This window comes from Arvicanthis niloticus, chromosome 19 (genome assembly GCF_011762505.2).
Source record: "Arvicanthis niloticus isolate mArvNil1 chromosome 19, mArvNil1.pat.X, whole genome shotgun sequence".
NCBI lineage: Eukaryota > Metazoa > Chordata > Mammalia > Rodentia > Muridae > Arvicanthis > Arvicanthis niloticus.
Window position 1 is genome coordinate 41415865 of NC_047676.1, and position 21371 is coordinate 41437235.

Here is a 21371-nt window from a genome sequence, read left to right on the forward strand (position 1 = left end):
GTGGAAACAAATAGCATAATTTTACTCCTAAACATAAAGTGCTTCAAACACGTATTAAAGCCTATGTATGCTTAAGAAATACCAAGGCAGCTCCCCAGTTAGCTACTCACATTATTTTCTTGGTTCTTGTTGTTTTTCAAGAGTGTGATGATACAATTGTGAATAAAGAAGGCCAGAGTAAGCACCCCTGTCAGCTGTGGAAACTGAGCTCTTATCTCTAGGAGAAAAGACAAAGACAAAATGTTCAAATGCTGAGTAGAAAGTGAGTCGTATCAGCCACTAGAATCAGACCCTCTTTAGTAGGATGATTAATATTTGCCCCAGGGAATAAGAACATTCAAGTGTTTATAAGGTCCTTCAAGGTGAGTATCCTATGTGGTCAAAACACTCAGAAAGAAAAGGAGTAAAGGAGAGTGCATTCTGTGGCTTTTTCTCAGTCACCCCTAGCTGAGACCCCACAATTAAGTTTATTAAGTTTAAATGCAGGGTCTATGAGTCCAAAATCTTTCTCTCTTCTAATACCTGAGATTCTCATGAAAGTCTCTCTAGAAGTGGAATCACAGAGAGAAAAAAAAGACTACTCATGGTTCTTGGGTGACAAATCTAAAATGCATTTCTTAAAAAGAAAACTGGATAAACTAAGATATAGTTTTGCACTGGGATGCAGTATTTAAAAATTATGCTGTCGAGATTTAATACCAGGACAAATGTCTAGAAGTCGAGCTTGTCAAGAATGATTTTGCTTTTGTTTTTTTAAAATGCACAAAACCAGCTGTAGATTATGTACTCAAGAAAAGAAAGAATAAGTGTTGACAGAATCACTGTAGTTTTCCTAGGATTTATTTTTAAATTAACTGCCTAATTTTCTATAATAAATAGTTATTTAAAAATAATATTCTATAAGCACTGTTTGGAGGCAGGTAATAAATATGAGAACAATTAGTTAATGTGGAATCAGGCTACAATTTACTTGGCAATACTGGTAGGTCTAGGTACAGCATGTGGCAAAGTAGAGAACAATCTGCCTCTGATTCAGCTTGGTGCAAAGAGCAGAAGTGTAGACAATGCCTGCTAACACTGACTTAGGAAAGAAAGTGAAGCCACTAAGAATCAGTCTCCAACTCTAAGCACAAGCAGAAGGTAAGGCCAGCATATACAGACTGCTTCCCTTCTTTTTGTCTTACTGTCTCAGCCTCCTGAGGTTCACACTCAGGTTACTGGGATCACTCACCATGCCTGGCTTATTCTGTTTTCTGTCATATTTCCTATCTGTCACCTTTCAACTATACCTTTTATCCATGGATGCAATTCTTCCTTTGTTAGATTAAAAAAATCTTTTTAGTAATCTTTTTACAACACCTTTTAATGAACTGAGATCACTTCTAGTTGACAACAGCATTACACACACACAATTACAAAAGCACTATTTTTGAAAATAGTGATAAAATCACATGCTGATAAATTAACTTACCAATATGTTTAACAGAGAAATAACTGACAAACTCTTTAGCTGGAATCCAAAGTAAAGCAGCACCGCTGGGCAGTGGTGGTGCATGCCTTTAATCCCAGCAATTGGGAGGCAGAGGCAGGCGGATTTCTGAGTTCGAGGCCAGCCTGGTCTACAGAGTGAGTTCCAGGACAGCCAGGGCTATACAGAAAAACCCTGTCTCCAAAAACAAACAAACAAACAAACAAACAAACAAACCAAAAACAAAGTAAAGCAGCTAAGTAAGAAAAAAATCATTAGTCATGGTGGTTCATGCCTGTAATCCTAGCACTTGGGAGGCCGAGTCTGGGGCCAGTCTGGGCTATTTAGTAAATTCCAGAGTTAGCCTGGTCTAGAGTGAGGTCCTGTCTCAAACAGCTACCTTGCCCCACTAACATCTTTCTTACATACATATAATAACAGGTTAGAAGCTCTAAGAAAACAAATCTAACAATCCCATCCACATTAGCAAAACTGACCTAAATTTTGCCTATCAATACTTTCCTTTCTACAAGCTAAATGTACATTAATGTACTTAGATGTGTTACCATGGAAGTACAAAACGCAGATTTCCCTTTAAGTGAGACCCTAAGCAAGGAGATTGCTAGCTGATAGTTTCTGGATGCAGCCCTCGGGTGTCTATTCCTGACCGTCATTCTTCCACTGGACAGCTACTAGCCAGCCCTGAGCGCTGCAGTGCATTAGGGTTTGTGCACATTTGTGTAACCCTAGACTATTCTAGAGGCAGTATTTGCATTGAGGGTCATAGCAGGCTGCCCAGGACATTCTGAATTTACTTCTGTCTAATCTGCTTCTGTTCTTTCACTTCCTTCCTACATATTGCAACCATGCTTAGTCCTTTAATAACCCTTTAATCTTTCACAAGTGCTGCCCCAATATATTTCTTGCTCTTCTCAGCCCATTTTGGACCTGCTTACAGGAGAAGCTAAACTGATCCGGTCGGTATTGGAAGTGGTCTAAGAAACTGGGCAGTGAGAAGGGATCTGAGAAGGGATCTCACTCATTACCATATTCATCTGTGCTGTGGTTTATGCTAGGTCCTAAGGTTCTTTTTTGTTTGGAGATGGGATCTCATGTAGCCCAGGCTGGCCCTAAACCCACTTTGTACTGGAGAATGATTTTGAACTACATGATCCTCCTGGATCTACCTCTCTGGGATATATGCAGTTTTAGGAAGTGCTGAGGATCAAACCCAAGGACTCTCACACACTAGGCGAGCACTGGGTGAGCCCCAAAGGTTCTGACAGCATTCCACTCTGAGTGAGAGTGACTAATGGAGGGAAAGCACCCCTGACCTCACCCTTTTTGGGGAGTATTCCATCATGACAGCTTCACTATAAATGCTGTTTTCAAGCAGAGAACTATAGGACCATTCTTCCTTCTCCTTGATGCTCTTCCGAGGACATAAAAGCCTATCTTGCAAGTGTGGGAGGAGGGGAGGAGAAGGTCATGACTGGACTTCAAAGTTATATTTAGCTTAAAAGAGAAGGCTGTTCACTCCAGTCCGTGCCTTTTAGAACTTCCTACCATTTTCTCAACAAGTATTCTTTCACTTGAACCATTCAGATTTTCATGATTTCCTAAATGAGTCATGTTACTTTAGGCCTTAATTGGGCATGCATGGTATGGCTCTGAGAATTCTCCAATTTCTCATTTAGAGGTCTCCTTTTAGCCATTAATAGATCCCTCGGAGAGCCTGTCTCTGCCTCCTCTTGTATGTGCAATCCCTCTGTACTCTGGGACCCCTTGGGTGTTTCTTTTGTTCCTGCGTCAGTTGCTCTACTGCTCAACTTGGTATCTCTCGGAGGATGGTGGATCATGCTCTGGACCACCGGCATGCAGGAGGAACACTATTTTTACAACTGAAGAACTCTCAGCCATGGACACAATCAAAATTTTACTTAAAACTATTTTAGAGTTGAGATCTACTAATTTTACTTTGTCTGGTCTCTGATTTCTTAATCAGCCTGTCTGTGATGCCTTATAAACTTGGCCCTTTCCAGATTGAGGCTTTTGCAATTGACTGACACAAATACTATTTGAATAACTTTTTTTTACAAACTTGAGATTTTTCATTGTTATTAAAAGATAATTAATATATTCATGTAAAGTGTAAATGAAAATGGTTTATTTACAGAGAAACCCTGTCTCAAAAAACCAAAAAAAAAAAAAAAAAAAAAAAAAAAAAGAAAGAAAGAAAGAAAACGGTTTATTTCGAGTTGTGTGATCATAACCACACTACTCTTTTCCTTTCTAATGCTGAAGAATATTCCACTGTATGGATACATCATATTTTATATATTGACCATGAACAGACATTGGGTTACTTTTAATTTTGTGATTATGATTGGTGCAGTTATGCACACACACACACACACATACACACACACACACACACACACACACACACGGAAATATGCCAAATATAAATTTTCAAAGAATATAACATTCATGCTATGGTTATTACCTCATAATTAAAGAAGACAAATTCACAAGAAATTTAAAGCTCTAGTCATTTTCAAACCACCTTGTCTTTTCTTTTGAACATGTGTGTCAGAAGAGGATGCAAGCCCATGCTGGGATGGAGCTACAGTGCTTGCCTGGCACATGCAAGACCCTAAGACTGATTTCAAACACTAGGAGGTGGTGGGGATAGGGAGAAGAGAATTTCAATACATACATCTGACAAAGTACTCATGCCCAGAATAAAGAAATATAAGTTAAGAAATGAAAATCAGAAAACACTCAGAGAAGTACTTCACTAAAGAGCAGATGCACGTGTCTAGTGACATGAACAGTGCTACCTTGCTGGGCATGAGGACACAAGGCCTGTAAACCCAGCACTCCAGAGGTTGAGGCAAGAGATGGCTGGGGGTCCCCCTACCCCTGCTACCTGGGTTGCATGGAGCAACCTCGCATACATAACCAAATGAACAGAGGAGCCTTTTTATTAGCTATCAGTGAAACGCAAATAAGACACACAATGTAACAAACAGAGATGCATCAGAAAGGTTAGGTGAGAAGAAAAGCAAGTGCTGGTGAGGACCTGGGGCAGCTACAGTCCATAACCAATGTCAGCAGGGCAGACTGGGCACAACCACTGTGCAAAGCTGTTTGACAGCATCTCTTAAGCAGGACACTTTGACCTGGGTTTATACCCATGAGAAGGCAGCCACACGTTCCTCAAGATGTATGAGAATGAAGAGTACTGCAAATTGAAACTAGTAGCAAAAACTCAAGAGACTACACTGATCTTCAATCATGGCAAAACCAGACTGTGGCAGATACACAAAACAGTGATAACAGCAACGACTTACATACACTTACTTACAACACATGCACCATCGTGGCCTGATCTCACAGGGTAATGCTAACTGGAAGAGCCAGACCACAAGACACAAACACACACACACACACACACACACACACACACACAGAGAGAGAGAGAGAGAGAGAGAGAGAGAGAAGGGGGGGACGGACGGAGGGAAGAAGAAGGAGGGAGGGAGAACTAGTATCTAAAGTCTTTCTGAAGTCAGTTTGTAAGGACTAGGGTTCTTTTTGGTTTTTGTTCTTTTGGTTTTTTTTTTTTTTTTTTTTTTCTGAGATAGATCTTACTATGTAGCCCAGGCTGACCTCTAATTTGTGATAATCTCTCTGGCTCAGCCATCTGGGTGCTAGGAGTACAGGTGTGAACCACACTATATCTAGTGCAGAAATGCCATCTTCATTGCAGTTTTAAGTGTACTAATTGTTGAGTGTTAGCTTGGCATGGCTGCATATATCTGTGATCTTAGCACCGTGGAGGAAAGAGGGAAGAACAGGATTTGAAGGCTATCCTCAGGTACACAGTACATTAGGCCAGCCTAGGCTACATAAATCCCTGTCTGTCCCTCTTTCCCCTCAGGGTGAGGGGAAAAACAATCAATCAAAAATTGTTAAAGGTTAAACAACACTGGGGGCATGGTTTAGCCACTAAAGCGCATGCCAAGAATGAAGAAGGAACTGGATTCTTCCCTCAGCAGCACATAAACTGCAGGTGGTACTTGGTGCTAATAGTCAACACGGGATCAGAAGGGGTAAGTAATCATATTCTTAATTTGGATTTGAAGAATCAAGTTTTATTTTTATGATTATGATGGAATTCAGAGTAAGCTGTGCATTGAGCTGTTTTTCTGGAGAAAATAACTTTTTTTAAAAAGTCCCTTAACTCTCTAGTTAATACTAGTTTCTCCTCAAACTTTATTCAAGCATTGTGAACTCTCCCCTCTCAATCTATAGAGAACACTAAACATGTTCTGTGTTCCACCCTGGGCATCTGTCTGTCTTGCAGTTCGCTCTGGCTTCCCATGTGGTCTGTCCCTAGCTCTTCCTTCATCATGTCTCTTAAGTTTAAAGTTACTTAGGAGGAAGCAAAAACACATCTACTCAGTAATTCTTCCTTTACATCCTTGTTTTATTTTTTGTGTAAGGGTATGTATAGAGTGTGGCAGTCAAATGACAACTCGAGGGAGCTGGTTCTCTCCTCGGGGTGTGTGTATCTCGGGGATTGAACTCAGGGCGTTAGGCTTGGCAGCAGGTGCCTTTACCCGCTGAGTCAGCTCACTGATCTTCAACACTTATTTCTTATTAGCATTCAGTGTGTGCCAGAAATACTATAGGATTTGGGAATACAACAGTACTACAGCAGTTTAAAAAAACAAAAATATTACTCCTTTTCTCAGAGTATAATATTCCAGTTAAAGGAGACAGATACATGAGTAGAAAATGAATTTTTGGTGTCTGAATTCAAGAACCCAAAACATTTAGAAACATTTCTGGATAAGTTCCTTTTACTGTAACTTTTGCTACTTGGTGACACCCTGGAACAAAAATGGATTAGAGTAAGTTGGGGCCCCCAAGATCCTGAGTCACTAAAGTCAGGCATATTAACAGATAGCACAGGTACCTGCATACAAGATTTAGTACTGATAAGAGCTTTAAAGAAAAGTCTCAAGGAGGCTGGGGGTGGATAGGTAGCTGGAGATCTGAGAAGACAGGGCACACATACACTGGGAACAGCGAATAGCAACATTCTGAGATAGGCATGTGCTTGGCATTTTCATACAACAGCAAGAAAGCCAGCGCAGTGTGCTGTGAGTCAGAGGGAAAGCGGGAGGCGAGTAAATGAGAAAGAACCATCAGACCAGACGGTTCTAAGGACTATGATAGACCCAGTGCCATTCTCAATGACACATGAAATCATGAAAGATTCCTGTGGGTTCTGGTTTGTGTTTGATTTTTTTGTATTAAGACGAGGCTTACTATGTCATTCAGGCTGGCCTTAAACTCCAGATCCTTTAAGGTATGAATGGCCAAACTGGCTTGGGTTGTTTTACAAGTGTTACTCTAAGTGCTGGGTGTAGAATAGTTTACTGTGGAGAAGGGAGACAATTAGTTAGGAGGACACTATTATAATCCAGGCAAGAGATTAATAGCTTGACATAGTTCTTTTTGTTCGAGATGCTAAGAAGTCAGATTATCAGCTGTTTTTAAAAATAAAACAGACACACTTTGCAGATGGATTGAGGGTGGGTTGAGAACAGTCAAAGACTATACAGTGTTTGACCAACTAGAAAACAAAGCTGGAGGAGTCTGAGAGAAAAGCAAGTCAAGCAGGCTGCTTGACAGGGATGGACACTTAAACAGATCAGTATTTGGTTCTTGTCAATTAGAGCTTGACAGAGCTATAGACACTGATGTAGACAGACAGGGAAGGTGTGAGTTGGGCTCATGAGAACGAACTTCATGGAGGGTCAGAGCTGGAGATATAAAATTGGGACTGGCTACCACACAGAGAGTATGTAAAGCCAGTTGACTGTGTGACATTACTTTGGGGATAAAAGTCTTTGAATGGCTAAGAAAGAGTAAGTGCTTAAGTTTTTCCTCAACTACTACAAGCAAGGCTGATGACAGACTTACTAAAGAGTCGAGGCTAAGAAATAAGAATTCAGGGCAAGCGAGATGCTCATCTGGTAAAGGCACGAGTTGCTAAAACTGACAACCTGAGTTCCATACCTAGTGTACTGGCTTCTTTTATGTCAACTTGACACAACTAGAGTCATCAGAGAGAAGGAACTTCAGTCAAGAAAATGCCTCCATAAGATCCAGCTGTAAGGCATTTTCTCAATTAGTGATTGATGGGGGAGGGCCCAGGCCTTCGTGGGTGGTGCCATGCCTGGGCTAGTAGTCCTGGGTTCTATAAGAAGGCAGGCTGAGCAAGCCATGAAGAGCAAGCCAGTAACCAGCATCCCCCATGACCTCTGTATCAGCTCCTGCCTCCAGGTTCCTGCTGAGTTTGAGTTCCTGTCCTGACTTCCTCTGATGATGAACTGTGATGTGGAAGTATAAGCATAACAAACCCGTTTCTCCCCAACTTGCTTTTTTGGCCGTGGTGTTTTGTTGTATCAACAGAAACCCTGACTAGGACACTCAGTAACCCACAGGTTGAAGGAGAAAACCAGTCTCAAAAAGTGTCCTGTGATGTTCACACACATGTTGTGGTATGTGCATAAATTAATGAATGTAATGAATAATTGTAAAAGAAACAAGAATACACAAAGTTCAATCAGAATTGCACAATACTATGACTTCTCATGAGGACAGTAGAGGCTTACCCTCTCCAATGCTCTGGTATTTAGTCTCTCAGAAACATTTATAACTTATTTCACTTTTCAGACAGTCTCTATCACAATGTAGTAATTTTAGGATCTTAACTATGAAAACACATCTTGTTTAATCTCTGTTGTTTCCCCTTTGTACTATATAAAACTGGACAATGGGAAATGAATGACTTACTATCTACTTAGAAATTTCTTTTCTGTTTCCCAGATGACTGTTTTTCCTATCCCTGATTTAGAAACATATTTATTTTATGTTTAGTATAATTGTGTTGTGTAAGTATGACCATGTAGGCACATGTACCCACAGGTGTAATTGTCTGTGTGACTATGTATATGTGGGCACATGTACCCACAGGTGTAACTGTGTCTGCAAGAGTATGGGTGTGTCCCTTGAGGTTGGAGGTACAGGTGGTGGTTGTAGGTGGTGAAAATCAAATGTAAGTCCTTTGCAAGAGCAACAAATATTCCTAATTGCTGCATCTTGTCTCTAGCTCCACTAATTACCTATTTTTAGTGGACTACCATTAGTAGAAACTTTCCTCACTATTGCTTAATAAATAACAATAGATGGAATATTAAAAAGCAATATCCTAGATTATCTTTGTCAATCATTTTCATTGTGGTTTTTTTTTTTTTTTTTTTTTTTGGTGGCAGGGTCTCTCTTATTATGTAGCTCTGGTCCTGGAACTCACAGAGATCCAGCTGCCGCCACCACCACCTCCTCCTCCTCCTCTTCCTCCTCTTCTTCTTCCTCCTCTTTCTCTTCCTCCTCAGTAGTGGGATTAAAGGTGTGTGCCACCATACCATCCTGAAGAGAAGCATGCCCTTTCAAGGCCCAGTACTTTGGAAAAATCAAAGCTAATAAAGTCAAATGTTCTGAGAACAAGTAGCCATGGTCACACAATCAACAATTTCCAATAACTACCTACCAAATACAGCTTGAAAAACCTACAAAGGTTATAATAAACAAACAAACAAACAACAAAAAGAGGAAGACAGCTTCAAGTACGAACTTCAGGAAGTACGGCCAGATTCTGAGTAGTGACTAGGATTGCAGACTGCTGGAATTGATGGCAGAAGGACAGAAAGAACACAGACCCAATTCCTAAACTAGAATTGAATGCTGTCCTCTAATAATCAGTTTGCAAGATGTGTTTGAGACAGTTATTTTCATTTCTTTATCTTTTTTTCTCATTTAGTAACCATTCATTTATTTATTCATTTTTTTTATTGGTGCTTTTTTTTTTTTTTAAAAAGTCCTACATCTTTTACATTTGGGTGAACTGAATTGTCACATTATAATCAAGAAGAGAAATGAGTCAGGTACAAAATCCATTTAATAATCATAATCTTAACCTAAAAACAATAAAATTACAAACAGAAAAACCCATAAAGAGAATGAGTTTTCTTCCTTTCCCTCCCTTCTTCCCTCCCTCCCTTCCTTTTCTTTCTGTAGAAAAGGGGTCTCATTGTGTGTCCTATGTAGTCCTGGCTGGCCTGGAAATTACAAGGTCAACTAGCCTCAACTCATAGGATCCTACCTGCCTGTGCCTCGTGAGTGCTGGGATTACAGGCGTGTGCCATCATGCCCAGCTATAAAGAATGATTTTGTGAGCAGTATTATCGACACACATCACGATGTTTTAAGTCTCTGACATTCGAAGCATGTGTTCCTTAGAAAGGTTTAGAGAATAAGCTTTTGTTTTTTCAAGTGCCCAACAAATTAAATAGACTTCACGTGTCTAGTTGAAAATAAAACCCTGGTTATCCTTAGCTGCCCAAAATATCAATGTTGTCCTGCCCAGTAGAATCTGTGTGAAAAGTTCCACAGACTGAGGTGAAAACTTCAAAAGAAGGAGACCTCCAGGAACCAGTTGTGGAACTGTTGGCCAGAGGAGCACAATATTGAGCGGCAGTTCTCACATAATTTATCTGTCTTACCCTCTTCTGTCGCTTTTCTTACTTACGAGATGCTCCTGATAGCCTAGGCCAAGAGTTAAAGGGAGAAATTGGATAAGAAACCATCCCTTGAGATGGGGTCACTAGCCATGACTTTATCTCCAGGAAAACTGGAGCTTCATAAATCATTTACAAAATTACAAAATAGTATTATGATAGAGAAAAACTTTCCCAACAACAAAATTTCATATGGCTCTGTGTGTCCTTGGAAGTGGGCTTTGGTATATGGTAATGAAAGCCTAAACAGAAAAGAATTAAAATAGTTTAAATTTACACCTTGAAGGGTCACAAAAAAATTAGGTACTAGATGTTAAATAATAACTGACCATAAAAATTTATTAACCTGCTCTTGGAAATATGCCATTAGCCTTGGATGATTATGTGGCTTACTGTGCCAAATGACAATGATGTTATCTGTCCTATCCGAGATTGCTCTACTAAACACATCTTCTAGGAGTTGTAATACTTGTTTCATTATGTATAAAAATCCTTGCTTGAAAGCTGAAAAACACAATCAGATTTAAACTGCCTCTGTGTTTGTTTCTGTTGTCACTGCCCTATCCTTACCCACCTAGCCTTCGAGGACCCTTGTCCCAGGGACCCCCATATCCATCTGGGGCGGTCTGCGGCACTGTCCTGTATTGTTTAATTTATTCATTTTTGCTTTCCTGAGGCACATTTCACTCACTGGCCCAGGCTGGCCTAAAACTCAAGGCAGTCCTCTGTCTCTGCCTCCCATGTGCTGATATTAGCAGTGAGAGTTACCAAATTATCCTTGTTTTAGATGAACAGTCCTTAGCAGTTAACTTAAAGAACACATTATCATTATGTAGTGATTTCTTATTTTGACAAACTTACCTGGTACAAAAAATTCTGTTGGTACAAACCAGTGAAATTCCAGATGGAATCCTAAGCGAATAGCCTTCAGGGTAACAACGAAAATCAAATAGAGGACAGATACTGTGCCTGTAAGGGACAAATGAGCAAATCCAGAAACCATTCACCATTTTTGCATATCTTACAGACTACTTTAAAAATCTGGACTGGAGAAAGTATCTTCATTGATTAATCCTATTTATATAAAAAAACCCTCCAGCTAGATTCTAAAGACGTTAGCCTTGTGGGTTATCAGAGAATGAAGCAATCGGCAATAAATAAACTTACGGGCACCAAGCCTAGGGACATCATGAGTCACTCACTGAGTGGGGACTGCTCAGTTAGATCAGGAATCCAGTGGGAGCAACAAGCAAAGGCCACTACAACACTGTTATACAAGAATAACAAAACAAAACAAAACAAAAAAAACTGTGAAGCCAACTTCTTTTATTTTTAGTGTTGAGAGATAACCAACACACCTAAAAGTTTGCCAAGTTAATTTGAAATGACAAAAAAGTAAAAAAAAAAAAAAAAAAAAAAAAGTAAAATAAAAAAAAAACAGAAAGAAAAGAAAACTAGCAAGCATTTGAGAAAGGTGAATGAATGGGCTAGTAGCTACATGTGGCTCTGTCATACAGAATTTTTAGTAGTGTAGCAATTAGAGGATTTTTGTTTGTTTGTTTGTTTGTTTGTTTGTTGTTTTTTGAGACAGGGTTTCTCTGTGTAGCCCTGGCTGTCCTGGAACTCACTCTGTAGACCAGGCTGGCCTCGAACTCAGAAATCCACCTGCCTCTGCCTCCCAAGTGCTGGGATTAAAGGCAATTAGAGGATTGTTATCTTTTAATTTAAAAAATTGTTTTTCCCAGTACTGGGAATCAGACTCAGAGCCTCGCTGGTACCCACTAGGCAAGTGCTCACAGCTCCAATTCCAGATTATTCCTCTAGAGAAAGCAGACACAGTCATGGAGGACAATCAGCTGTCTCTGAAAGCCCTGGGATATGGCTGCTCTGAGGAAGTGGCAGTTTAGGAGGAAGGGAAAACGTCAAGGAGAAGAACAGCAGCAGAATGACCTTAAGAAGTCTGCTTGAAGCCTGAGGATGACGGTGTCTCACTGCGCAAACCCTCTAAGTTCATGTGCTTGTGAGAGATGTGGTCCACTGGAAAGTCAGCAGCAAGTCAGGGACCCATACGAGCTGTCTAAGCTGAGCTGCAGCTTTAGAGACTAGCTGATTCAGAAAGATGAGGCCGGGAGGCCGGGCTCATGCAGACTTTCATGCTGCTGTGAGGGAGACAGTCAGAGGCCTAGCTTTACGCTGCCCTTTTATCTCCATGAGCCCAGCTACATTCTGGCTTTGTACGCCCTAGTTCCTTGATATGATGGGTGTTCTGATGACTGTGCACTGCTAGCTGCCTGCTGGGAGAGCTTTAGAGAGGGGGAAATCCTGTAGACTGTCTGAGTCCAACAGTCTTTATACTTTGTATCTCCATTTCTTTAGTTATGGGATCTGAGATTTCACCAAAGTTCTCTCTGTCAACTTACATAGAGTTTTAACTCTATTTAACATTCCTTTGGAGATTTCGGTAGAACAGAAGATACATACAGAAGTCTATTCCTTTAAGGAGGCAACTGCACTATGAAATCAAAACTGAGGAGGAGCAAAGAGCAGAGCAAACCAAAAGCTTGGCTGGCGTTGGCAGAGCTCAGCAGCAGGGCAAGTGGCCCAGCAGGCACACGGCCCTGTTGTCCTTTTGTTTGCTTTTAAAGCATTGGACTGAATGAGTGAATGAGGAAAAAACTTAGCTACAGAATGATCTTCTATGTTGAAAGATGATAATTCTTTGTAATATCTGTCTGCCCACCCCACTTGGTTCTCTCTGTAGCCAAGGATGACCTTGAACTCCTGCTCCTCTGGCTCTATCTCCTAAGTGCTAGGATTAGTGGCATGTGTCAACATGCCTGGCTGTGTAATACTCTTAACACGGGAGCTATTTTGATATCTCCTCAGACTTTAGTCTATTTTATTTTCTCTAGCTGCATTCTCACAGAAATAAGAGTTGTTCTAGAAGGTTAGCTTGGAAACATAGTAATTTATATCAAGAAAACCAAATCAAAAACCAAACCAAAACAAGTCAAACCAAAACAAGGCAAAAGGAACCTGAAATGGGCATGTCCATTTTTCTGTGCCAAGCTTTACAGAAAAACAAAGTGACAGAATCAAAGTACTGTATGGATGAAACAGGTTAAACAGCTACGGATAGCCAGGAAGGTAGCTGTCTCCCCACTCATAGGAGTTCCACAAAGCAGCATCTTACCCAGGATATTAAATTTGGAAAAGAACGAAGGCGACTTGAAGTTGAGCAGCGGCAAGAGGAGCCCTATAAGGTAGAAGGGCACTGTCTTGGACTTGTCCCACCACTTCTCAAACAGCTGCACTTCTGTGTCATTGTCATAGAAAATCATGGAGCTGTTGTCAGGATGGCCACCACTCCCAGCGTTGGGACAAATCACTGTGAAAGTAAATGCATGCCACATTAGAGATGAGAGCACAGGGGCTGGAGAATCACTGTGCCCAGGGACTGGTACCTGCTCAACTTGGACCCAGGATCCCTTGTTGGAAAGGGTTGTATATGCACTTTGGGAATCTTTTGTTTTGTTTGTTTTGAATAGATTTTTGAGTGTTATTGAAATCTTACATAAACAAGAAATTTGAAATAAACTCACACCAAAGAACAAATTGTCACGGCTTTGATATTTAAGCCAAACAAATTTTGTAGGGCAGATTCCAAAAGGTGTGGTTGTAACAATTTATAAACACAGTTAATGTGCTTCTAGGAATGTAAGATACAGTCATAGGTTACTTCCAATATAAGGAAACGTGAGTCTGTTTGCTTTAATTTCTTCAAACTACTAAGACAAAGCACTGGCTTGCACTTTCATTTACAGCTTCCTTCATATTCCTATGCAATCTATTCCAAATCCAAAAAGCCAGAACTGTCCAAACCAAAGGCTCTGCAAAATCATGATTTAACAGTTCTTCTGAAGCTAAGATGACGCTCGGAATGATAAAAGCATTGTAACCCCAGAATAAGGGAACTCTGCAAGCCCAATAATGTCCAAGAGCATTTAGAAAAGAAGAAAAATAAGAAGCCTTGAGTATATACACAATAATGATTTCCTCAGCTGAATACAAGTGGCAGCAAACTGCTACTTAAAGCTGAAACAGTTACACCAATTTTGTTTTGAAGAATGTGGATCTAGAGCCAATTGGATCTTGACAGAATTGTTTTCAAGCCCTTACTTGTCCATTTCCATTGTCGCCTGTAAGTATTCTGGTAAAATTTTTGGTTGTCATTATTGTAACCATTGTTAGAAGAATAGCCACCACCTTGCTGAAGTGGCTGCTGAGCGGTGGTCTGGGCACCCGGTTTTGTTGGTCTGACGATGTTTGGCATCAGGTTGTACCTGTCTGCCTTCCTCTTACCTCCCACATTGCCCCCTCGATCGTCCTGAGCTGCACGGGAACCATGGCCTCTCTGCTGCTGTGCAGGGCCCCCTCTGGGAGTAGCCGCCAGCTCTAACTTTTGGAGGTGGTGCTCCCTGCCCCAGTGGTGGAGCACCTTCCCCCCCCTTCCTCTTCTTGCATAGCCATCATCATAGCCTACACGATAGGAATGATAACCATAACTATAGTAATATAGTAGTCTTCATAACCATAATAATCTGGAGGGCAGCCATACCCACTTCTCACTCTATGGCCTCGGCCTCTCATTGGAGGTGGCACGCGGGAGGAGGGTAACAATCATCTTCACACACAGTGCTTCTGGATGCCTGTCTAGCAGCTTGGCACTCTTTCCTTTTCTTGTCTGGTGGCTTAGCTAAGACAATTTCAATTTCTTCCCCTTCTATTTCTTTTCCATTCCTTTTATCCATAGCTTTGACAGCAGCTCCTGTATCTTCAAAATGAACAGATGCATAATCTTTTAACTCCTTCACTCTCCAGTTTTCCAAATTCAGAAAATGACTTTCCTAATATTTCTTATGTCACGGTAGTAGACAAGTTTCTCATAAATAAAACTTTTACCTTTACCATGACTTCTGGATCTGGTTCTTCCACAGGGTCAACCTACTCAACTAAAACTACATTTCCCCATAGTGACTTTTCCACTCATGAGCCACCATCTGGCTTGTGCTGCTGACTTGTGATCCTCATAGTCAAGGAAGCAGAACCCCCAATTCTTCTTCTTGTCACTGGGTTAATGATAGAGAATAATGCCCACCAAACTCTGTGACTTTACTGAACTCTTCCAGACGTTCTGTGTTTTATTCTTTGGAATGGATCCAACAAAAAGTTTGTTGTTTGCCACAAAAATGCACACTCCCAGGTGCTTACCATTACGAATCTCATAGCTGTCACATAGCTTAACTGCTTCCTGGACTGCTTCCTTTCCACAGAAGGTGATAAATGCATAGCCTCTGTTCTGACCAGAGGGTGGATCCATCATGAGGCGTAGACCCCAGATAGGACCAGCCTTCTCAAAAAGGGGCACCAACTCATCCTCATACAGCCTCTTGGAATCTTACCTAGGAAGACCTCTGTTTCAGTTCCAGGTTGCACACCCGAGTACACACTGTCTGGTGGAGGACAGCCATACTTCCTCTGCCCTGTGGTTACATCCAAAGTTGAACCAGTCCTCTCAAGCAAGGCCATGCATGGTCTTTGTTTCATCAGGCCCTTTTGTGGACTCCTGCACCTTGCTGCCTTGCTTCTCTCTTTGCCTGTAGGTCTTCATAACTCCACATAAAAATGTACTTTTGTTCTGAACCAGAGATAAGCCACTTTCTTTGAACTGCTGTAGTACAGACACAGCTCCTTCTTCATTAAATTCCCTGAGAGCATCAATGGCTCTTTCAGCAAGATTGACATAAGCTACCAACCCAGGGTAGAGCTGGGGGGCCAGTGGCCTGGTCTGTGACAATCAGTGCGAGGAACTTTGAAAATGACTAGAAATGGCGCCTGTGCCACCCCCCTACTTTAGGAATCTTTCATGCAAATATATAGAGTGAAAGGCAAGGTAATCTTTAAAAAGTTTTTAGGTAGCATGCACTTATATTAGGAACAAGAAAAAGCACCTACAAAATGTTCCTTGGCTCTACTGCTGAACTGAAAATATTGGATTTATGGCATCTCAATAATACAAGAAATACCATGCGGAGTAACTGTTGCATTATTAGCTAAACAAAGGCTAAATAATAAGCATTTTCTCTTTAAAAATATATTAGATTTATTATTTGCATGTGTGCATGCTTGTCACAGCTCATGTGCAGAAGTCAGAGGACAACTGGGCAGAGTCAATGCTCACCCTCCACCATACAGCTCTTGGGACTCAACTCAGGTCATCAAGCTTGCTGCAAGGACCTTCACCTACTGACCCATTTCACTGGCCCCCTTTTTTCTTTTCTTAATAACAACAATAAACAAACAACAACAACATCTATGTTTTAGGGAATTAAAAGCAGAAATCCTCAATCACTGGTAAAAAAAACTGAAGAATTTAGAGAATCTGAACAATTCAAAATAATTCTGCAGTTCACTCCATGGATATCAGCCTAAGAGTCTAGATGGTTGACTGAGAACTGGGGAGTCTGGAGAATGTGTGTATCTCCTCTTTCTCTTTGTCTCTGTCCTTTCTTCTCTCTTTCAGCATCTATCTATCTATCTATCTATCTATCTATCTATCTATCTATCTATCACAGTGCCACAGTCAGTGTGTGGAGGTCAGAGGGTAACTTGAAGGAACAGTTCCTTACTCAACTATGTAGGTCCATGGGGTCAAACTCAGGTTGTCAGGCCTACTGCCCTTGAAATGTCTCATTTTAATGTTGTTTTTAATCTTTACTCTCTTATAGAGCTAAGGATCAGATGTAGGGCTTCCTGCTTGCCAGGCAGGTGCCCCACCAGCGAATCACACTCAACCATTTGTTTTTAATAGCCACATCTATTCTGAAACATAACACTAATAATTTAACACAGCACTAATAACTTAACAGTGACTCAGTAACATTTTTTCCCCCAACCATTTACCTAAAATGGGGTCGTGGATTCTATTTTTAAGTCCTTTTGGGAGTAGGATTGGGGACAAGGAAACAAACTGAATTCCAAACTACTTACCAGGGTTGCTATTATTGGTGCTCAGTACAGTGTCTGTGTCATTAATGTGATGAATAAAATCTAAAAGTTAAAGATGAACAAATAGTTAAAACAATGAATGAACCATGCCAAATCCCATCACCATCTAAAGTCTTTTGTTTATAAAAGTAGTTATTTACTACATATAATCTTATTGAGTACACTGACCCCAAATTATTTCAGTGTTAGATATATTTCACTTTTAGTTTTCTTTGCCTTCAGGAAAGAAATGTCATTTGCTTCATAGTGCCATGTAGAAAAAATTTCCATAATAATTTTATATAGAATTTTATACAAGGTTTACAAAAACAAACAAAACCTACTTATAAGATTGAATCAATGGTAGTTAAAAGGTCTGGAAGGAAGATTATATATATATATATATATATATAATATTTTCTTATACTTATGTTGATTTATTGGAGTACAGCTACATTTATGTAGAGTTCTCAAGTATGCCAAAAGGGAAACCAACAACCATACCTGGTTAAGCCTATTTGGGAAGTCACTTAAAGTCTTCATGAGATACGGTAAACACTTTTAGAAAGCTAGGCTGTATAGTAAGTATTGTGCTTGTAAGAACTGCAGAGTTACACTGCAGGGAGTACCAAAGTATAAAGGCGCAGGCAAGTGTCCAAGCCTCATGCCGTTCTAGACTGAAGGTGTGATGGGTAAGCTGCGTGTTCATTTGGATGTTGTTGTTTGTTTGGGACAGGGTCATGCTTAATACCTAAGAAACAAACAAAACTACAGACATAATAATGTTTAAATGAGAGTAGTCAGGGGTACATCACGCACATGCTTTCTCAATGGATGTGATATTACTAACAAGGAGAAAAAGTCATTCCTGAGGGGAGGAAAAAAAATCTTACTTTTAAGAAAGACAATTGAAGATATACTATTTATTAAAGGTTTCTGTGGTATTAAAATTTCACCGAAGCATCAACTGAAATGTCTAAAAAGTGTTCTCAAGGGGCAATATTTTTTTAAAAGTGGGGAGTTAGAAAACCCTACTACAGACTATGGGAACAGAAGAATGTTGGCAGCTGTTACAGTTATGTGAGGAATATGTGGATTCCTTGTATCTGTTTATTTTGTACATGTTTGAATTTTTTATAACAAAAAGTATGAGTCTTATAATAAACCCAAACTACATTTACAAAACCAAATTAAGGTATCAAGGAAAAAGTATTTCTAAAGTATGTAAGACTTTCAGCAAGAAAAATTTAAAAAACATTAAACAGAAACTTAAACACAATATCCTAGCATACTTTCTTCCCACACCTAAAAATTTAATGCAATTCTTATTCATCCTAAAATCAAGAGCCCAATGATATTAATTATGGTATGTTGACTGAAAAATTCAATGCAATTTCAATCAAGATCTGATTGATTACATTGTTATAGAATTTGACAAGTTAGTTGACTCTAAAATGTATATAAATGACTTATGAACCTTAATAGGAAAAAAAAAAAAAACTAAGGAAGACTAATTAGAAAGTAAGGTTAAAAAAAAAAGACCTACCTAGAATCACGATATAGAAATGAATACAAGCTATTCACTTTTTTACAATACTTTTTACACTTTTTTACAACACAATGGTGGATATATGGTTTAGTATAAATCATTAGCCTTTGATGCCCAAAAGCCAAGTGTAGGAAGGAGAGAGCCTATTCCCAAAGTCCTCCTCTGCCTTCCCACGTGTGCCCTGGCATGCGTGTACTCATCCATACACTTACGGATACACACCTACACACAACACAAATAAATGCCAGAAAAGGGAGCTTAAAATCAACACCCTCCATCCACATTAAAACCATTATAAAAAGTGCTTGGGTTGGGTATTTAATAACCTCTTTAGAATTCTAGAGCTGAGATGAGTGGGTAACAGTTCTGTGGTACATGAATATTATTTAAAATTCATTATTCTCCTGTGTTGTACTTTTAGCTCCTAATGTTTCAGAAAGTAAGAGTTCACTGTTCAAATATCAAATTCTTCAAAAACACATTCCAGTGAATTTCATAAACTTTTCTGTTACAGTACTAGAATTTTGTAGAAACATTTATACTAATTAGAGCTTTTGGAGAAACATCCCTTATAAAGTTAATGCAGCTGGGGAGGTTATACACCCTGGTGTGGAAGCTACAGCTGCTGTTTTGTTAAAGGGCCATGATGTGTCTGTTAAACTCCTTCTACATAACTATGTTTATGCTCATGAAATAGTGCTGCCATCAGCTTTGGTCAGAGAAGCTTTTTTACAGTGGTCAGTGGTTGAGTGCAGAGACTCGTAAACTGGCCAAAGCATGGAGAATAAATAACTGTTGACTGTCCGCTCAGAAGTGGGACAACTGTGACACCCTCTCTATGCTCATGGAATAACCTGGAAGAGGAACCAATGTCCCCAAACAAAACAAAAACAACAAAACAAACAAACATACAACAAACCCCAAATCCCTTAGGAGACAGAGGAAGTTGGGGCAGATGGCAAGCTAGCTTCTGGGCATGATAGGGTTTTGCACTCTGAACGCACAGCAGTTGTGACTCTCTCCATAGGGCTGGGGTGTCAATACACTTCCAACAGGCAACCCCTGATGCGGAGGGAGAGACAGTGTCGCTAGTGGTGCAGACACTGCTGAAGTGGGACTGTGTCAGTAGACAAGCTCTCACCCATGTTCAAGTAAGCAATGTAAGCAACGCAATGCAACTCACTGGGTGACAAAAAGAAAAGGCATCAAAGTAGAAGGCGCCTGGTGGGGAAGGGGAAAGGAGCTTACAGGGAGCAGTAGGGAACACAAGAGCATAACAGGAAGTGAATATGATTGAACAGGAAGTGCCTATGATTAAATGCATTATGAAAATGTCAGAATGAAATCCATTATTTATGTAAAAATTCATGTTTATACACATGACATTTGAGGTTATAAGCATAGAAAAGCTGAATCAAACACATTATCCAGGATTTATAATACTTTACATATAAAAATGTGAGACTAGAACTAAAATATTACAATGATATTTGAGAGTAACTATGTTAAAGACTGGATCAATACTTACTAAAAATAAACTTTCCAGTATTAAAAAGAAAATTAGACATAAGCACCCAATAAACTATCATTGCTCCAATGAGAGACACCAAGGAGAAAAGGAGACTTGACCATTGCCCAAAGGAGCCAAAATAATGTTTGCAGACATCTGGAAATTCCCAGGTAGTTGTGTCTGATGTACCTAGATAAAAATGAAAGAGAAGGAATTAGACTAGGTACTGTTATGTACTTCACATTTATAATTTATTTTCCCCCAATTAACTCAAAATATTTAGCAAAATATTGTGGCTACTTTACCAACAAATACAAGAACACATTATGAAAAAACTAGAAATTAAATTATTATAAAATAAAATAGAAATGTGATCAGTGAAATAATATAATCTGAGAAACAACTAGTATTCTAACTTTTTATAACTAATTAGAGCATGTGAGAACCAAGAGTAGGAAAACTAATTAGAAAAAAATAGAACACACACACTCTTTTTAGTTTTTATGAGATGGTATCTTGCTACACAGCCCATGTTAACCCAAACTCACAACAATCCTCATGCCTTAGCCTCCCAGATTTCTGAAATTGTAGGAAGTCACCTCATCAGTTCATTTAAAACACTACTTAACAGTCAAACACTATTTAATAATATGAGTGAAAGATGTCTTGAGTCATATTTTATGCTACAGGCTAATTTAAATTTTAGATAACTACGTTAAGAATTTAAAAGTAAAGCTAGGCATGGAAATGCACACCTGTAATTCTACACTTCAGGATGCTGAGGCAGGAATATGCAAACAAGGCTAGCCTGGGCTACACACTGAGTTTCTGAAGAGTCTGGAGAACATAAACATAGCAAGACAAAACGACAGAAGGAGATTAACATACTGCAGTTACAGCCCTGAAGTCTTAAGATGAAAGGTCATCCTGTCTATGAACAGAGAGAACAGCAAAAGGGAAACAGGAAAGTCTCACAGAAGCCATTCAGAGTGAGAAAGCAAGTCACAAGAACTTGCAGATAGGAAACTAACAGCAACACCATACATAGAGAGTGCTTAGTACAACTATAAAGGCACCAAGGGACTCGTGGATAACTGGGAAGAGAATACAAACAGACAATACAGTTAAAGAAAATCACACCGC

The 21371-nt window shown here is 39.7% G+C and overlaps 1 protein-coding gene and 1 pseudogene across 8 annotated transcripts in view; both read right to left on the reverse strand.

Annotated features, from left to right (window-relative positions):
* The window catches only part of Slc38a9 (solute carrier family 38 member 9), an 83846-nt gene that overhangs the window by 18967 nt on the left and 43508 nt on the right, over positions 1–21371 (reverse strand). For all 8 annotated transcript variants that reach the window (XR_013105065.1, XR_013105066.1, XM_034523506.2 and 5 more), the window contains 5 exons: positions 20247–20417; positions 17173–17232; positions 13316–13510; positions 10984–11091; positions 111–217 (listed from right to left, as the gene is read on the reverse strand). Coding sequence is in view for 6 of the 8 variants with exons in the window: in XM_034523506.2 (XP_034379397.1) it covers positions 111–217; positions 10984–11091; positions 13316–13510; positions 17173–17232; positions 20247–20417 (641 nt within the window). In the remaining 2 variants the exon portion in view is untranslated. The remainder of the gene's footprint in view (positions 1–110; positions 218–10983; positions 11092–13315; positions 13511–17172; positions 17233–20246; positions 20418–21371) is intronic.
* LOC117723686 (heterogeneous nuclear ribonucleoprotein R pseudogene) lies at positions 14993–15973 on the reverse strand (annotated as a pseudogene).